The following is a 4,734-nucleotide window of genomic DNA, read 5'->3' as shown; positions in this document are numbered from 1 at the left end:
AAAAAAAAAAAAAAAAAGTACACGATCCTTTTTCTGTCCCCAGATCGAATCTAGGACCCAGGATTTGTTTTTTCCTTGGTCTTCACTGCCCTGTATGAATTTTCTCATTTGTCCTCGTTTCTACACTCTGTTTTGTGTGCCAGTGTGTGGGAAGTTTAACGCCCTTTGAGGAACACTGTAGGGCCCTAGTGCTGTTGGCAGTTGGACGGTTGGACAAAGTGCTTCCAGCAGACATGGGCCACGTTCACAGGCACCTGCTTCTTGTCTCCTTTGTGCACTTGTGCCTGCTTTGCTGTCTTCCTGGAGTCTGTACCGTGCTATTTTCTTGGAAGAAATCCAGAAGGGGCACAGATGTACTTCTTTGGGGGTGTAGATTGCTTTCCTTAACTGATGGGTGTGGCTTATTTTCCTTGAACTCCCAGTAGGGTGGTCCAGGCTATAAGGTTCCCCTGCAGGCCTCCTGCTGCAGTCCAGTGTGGCCAGGCAGTGTCGGAGTGGTCGCTTTGCTTAGGTGTGTTGGAGGGGCCCCTGTGCTGGCCTGGCCTGGGGAAGACCCTTGGCATGTCTGCCTGGGTGTGTTCCATACCACTGCTTTTTTTTTTTTTTTTTTTGAGGCAGTTCTCCCTCTTTTGCCCAGGCTGGAGTGCAATGGTGTGATCTTGGCTCCTGCAACCTCTGCCTCCCAGGTTCAAGCGATTCTCCTGCTTCAGCCTCACAAGTAGCTGGGAATATAGGTGCCCACCACCACACCTGGTTAATTTTTTGTTTTTTTAGCAGAGGGATTTCACCAAGTTGTCCAGGCTGCTCTCAAACTTTTAACTTCTGGTAATCTGCCCGCTTTGGCCTCCCAAAGTGCTGGGTTACAGGCCTGAGCCACTGTGCCCATCCACGCACCACTGCTTTTTGACGCCAGGCAGTTTCTGACAAGTCTCCTTCAGAATACTTGCTGCTGTGGATGTTCCAGTGAATTTTGGCAAAGTTGGGGAGGATGCAGAGACCCTGGAGTGCCTGCTCTGTGTTGGGTGCTGTGCTGGGTGTGGCCCCTAGAGACAAGCACTGAAACTGCTTAGTGGCCCCTCCTGGGGCCTTGGTCACACTATAAACTCTTTGAGGGCAGCATGACTGGCTGCTTCCCATGGCCCTGCTTCACCCCAGGTCCTGTGTGGCATTGTTTTGGAGGCCCTGTGCTAGACAGCACGTGCTAGCTGGGTATGCGCAGTGTGGAGTCTACTGTCCTCTGCTACTCGTCCCCTTCTCACCTGGGCCTGGGGTGGTTATCTTGGGCCATGGATGAGAAACTGAGGCACTGACACCAGATAGCTTACCCCACACATTTCTCTTCCTCCTGTTATCCTTCCTGGGGAATTAGGCTTATAGACATCTGGGCTCATTTGTGAATGTGTTTATCTGTCTGTCACTGTGGCTATAATATCTGCTCTGCAGGCACTGGGAGCTCATGATTGTGGTTATCATTACAAGTAGTGATCTTCAGGGTTAGTGAAACCTGTTGGGGTTGGAAGATGATGCCCAGAGCCTGCTGTGTGCCAGGCCTGGGCTAGAGGTTGGCCGAGATGCCTGTGCCCCTTCCCTGTGCCACGTGTCCCTCATAGGATCCCTTTCCTGCTGATGTTGAATGACTCCCACATCTTCAGGAGTCTTGGATAGTGGCCATCTGTTGAACCTTGAGTTCATTTCCAGGTCTGAGGTCTCCTGTTTGATTTGCTCCATAGGGACCGTGCACACAGGCCCAGGGCCCTCAGCTTGTGGAGGTCTTAACTGGAGGAGCCTTGGCAGGGCCCCACGTCTCCTCTGGGTTTGAAGCTGGTGTTAGGCTGCCCACCTCAATTCTGTCTTTGGGTCCAGGACAGCACCCCAGATGGGAGCCATAGCATGGTGTCTGGACCCCACTGTGCCTTGCAGTGCAGCTCCACAGAGTAAAGGCTTTCTTATTCCACTGCAGGTTGTCCACCCGGCCGGAGGTGGCTAGCATCGAGCCGCTGGGCCCGGACGAGCAGCAGTGTTCCCAGAAGGCGGTGGTGCAAGCCCGCCTGACCCAGCCTGCCCGCCTCACCAGCATCATCTTCGCAGAGGACATCAGTAAGGGCTGAGTGCCGTGTGTGATCCCTGGTCGGAGCTAGACACAGGAAAACGCTTCACTGAGACCAAGGGCCCCAGGGGCTACCTGAGCCCATGGCAGTGCTCTTCTTGGGTGGCAGGATGCCCAGGCAGGAGGCAGACACCCAGCAGGCAATGGCCATCCCGGGCCCTTGTGCCAGCACTTTGTACCGTGTTCCCTTTTGTGGAGGCTGGCTTGCTAAATTTCTAAATTATTACTCGTTACCTAAATAACTCTTAATTGATACCAACTCATTACAGTGACAGTTGTCCTAATCTATGAAATCACTCCTTTTTCTTCCCTATATCTAATTTATTATATTGGTTGTAAAATAGTTTGAGAGCAAAAATGTGATATTCTATCATGCTTTTCCCTGCTATAGGACAGGTTCCATTTTACCATACAATGATTTTTTTTTTTTTTTTTTTGAGACAGAGTCTCACTCTGTCACCCAGGCTGGAATGCAGTGGCACAATCTTGGCTCACTGCAACCTCCACCTCCCAGGTTCAAGCAGTTCTCCTGCCTCAGCCTCCTGAGTAGCTGGGACTACAGGCAAGCATCACCACACCAGGCTAATTTTTGTGTTTTTTGTAGAGACATTGTTTCACTAAGTTGTCGAGGCTGGTTTCAAACTCCCAACCTTGTGATCCACCCACCTTGGCCTCCCAGAGTCCTGGGATTACAGGTGTGAGCCATGGTGCCTGGCCCATACAATAATTTTTAATGCTGAATAATATTCTCTTTTTGTTGTTTTGAGACAGTTTCTTACCCTGTCACCCAGGCTGAAGTGCAGTGGCTTCAGCACTGCTCACTGCAGCCTCAACCTCCTGGACTCAAGCAGTCCTTCTGCCTCAGCCTCCCAAGTATTTAATAGCTGGGACCACAGGTGCACGCCACCATACCCAGCTAATTTTTAAAATTTGTTGTGGAGAAGGAGTCTCGCTATGTTTCCTGGCCAATTTTCGTTTCTTTCTTTCTTGCCTCCCAGGTTCAAGCAGTTCTTCTGCCTCAGCCTCCCATAGCTGGCATTACAGGCGTGTACCCCCACACCCAACTGATTTTTCTTGTATTTTTATTAAAGATGGGATTTTATCATGTTGGCCAGGCTGGTCTTGAGCTCCTAACCTCAAGTGATTCACCTGTCTTGGCCTCCCAAAGTGCTGGAATTATAGGTGTGAGCCACCGCGCCTGGCCAAACTTGAATATTTTGAATGCTTTTGATACATGGGACTGTATTGCTGTGCAAGAAAACAACACTAAAGTGCACAAGTATTTTTATGTGGTGCCTGGAGAAGGTCAGGATAATTCTGTATCTCTTACTGCTATCCTTACCCTTGAGGGTTCCCCAGATAATGCCATTTACATACCTTATTTATGGAGCAAGTAAAAAAGAACTCTGGGTGTACCCCCCAGCCCTTTCTGTACTATAGTTGATAATCTTATATAAAAACACACCAGCATATGTGAAAATCAAAAACCACTGGCGTAATCCCTAATCTCAGTGAAGGGACAGGGCTCTCGTCTTTGGGATGGGAACTCATCATACTGTATCCCTTGTCACTTCACGGAATGGTCACACCCTGAACAAAACAAAGTTTTCCTGGAGTTTCCTTTGCCCACAGCTTTAAATGCTGGTGCCCCGCTGGAAAAGCCAGAGCAGGTGGTGACAAGGCCCCCACAGCCCTTCCTTTCTGGAAGTCCCTGTTAACTTTCAGTGGGGCTGTGTGCAAGGCAGCTGCTTGGCTTCTGAGGGTGAAGTTGGTGGTCACTGGGGTCTTTGCCAGAGTGTAAGCCTGCAAGGCTTAGAGGTAGAGCCAGGGGTGGGGACTATCTTTGGTGCTGACCCTCCCTGGGGTCTCTCCAGCCACAGGCCAGGTCCTGCGCTGTGACGCCATTGTGGACCTCATCCAGGGCATCCAGATTGTTTCCACCACCCGTGAGCTTTACCTGGAAGACTCCCCACTGGAGCTGAAGATCCAGGCCCTGGACTCCGAGGGTGAGGATGTCCCCCTGCCTGTTTGTCCTCTGCAGCCCATGCTGGATTGTCTCCCCACCGTGACCCTGGCCTCTCTGCATTCCCGTCTCCTATGGCATCCAGCCCTGCAGGTCCACTAGAGGGCAGCTCCCATCAGGCAGATGAAATTGGTACAGGGGGAGATGCTGAAGAGGCAAAAAACACCTCTGAGGTGGGCCTCAAGCCCTCGGTGGCATCAAGTTATGGTCACTACTGGCACTCAGGAACCCCTGCAGCGGGGCCTGTGTGCTCAGAGCTGTGACTCTGTGACCCTGGAGCCAGATCCTGCCTGTCACGGTGCCGGTCCTTGGGGCAGCACATCTTGAGGAAGCTACCATTCTTGGCAGCAATGGGAGGCTGGGAGAGGCTGTCTGGGGCCATGCTGCCTGCTCCGGCTCTTAGGGCTGGTGGTGGCTTCCTGGTCCAGACCGCCGAGCATGTGTGTGGATCAGGTTACATCTATGCTGCTGGTCCAGGGCACTGCCCTCACACCTTTACCTAGCTAGAGTCAAATATGGGCTCATTCCAGGCTGGAATTCTTCTAGGTGATCTCTTAAAGGAAGTAAGGGAAACTTTTTTTTTTTTTTTTTTTTTTTTTTTTTT

General features: G+C 51.2%; 1 protein-coding gene across 3 annotated transcripts in view; it reads left to right on the top strand.

Moving 5' to 3' along the window:
• NUP210 (nucleoporin 210) overlaps positions 1-4,734 on the top strand; it is a 106,355-nt gene that overhangs the window by 22,057 nt on the left and 79,564 nt on the right. For all 3 annotated transcript variants that reach the window (XM_037730140.1, XM_017505021.2, XM_017505023.2), the window contains exons 2-3: positions 1,961-2,097; positions 3,982-4,113. In XM_037730140.1, coding sequence (XP_037586068.1) covers positions 1,961-2,097; positions 3,982-4,113 — 269 coding nt within the window. The remainder of the gene's footprint in view (positions 1-1,960; positions 2,098-3,981; positions 4,114-4,734) is intronic.

This window comes from Cebus imitator, unplaced genomic scaffold, assembly GCF_001604975.1.
Source record: "Cebus imitator isolate Cc_AM_T3 unplaced genomic scaffold, Cebus_imitator-1.0 Scaffold332, whole genome shotgun sequence".
NCBI lineage: Eukaryota > Metazoa > Chordata > Mammalia > Primates > Cebidae > Cebus > Cebus imitator.
Note: the sequence above shows the minus strand (reverse complement) of the source record. Positions and strands in the feature narration are given on the sequence as shown.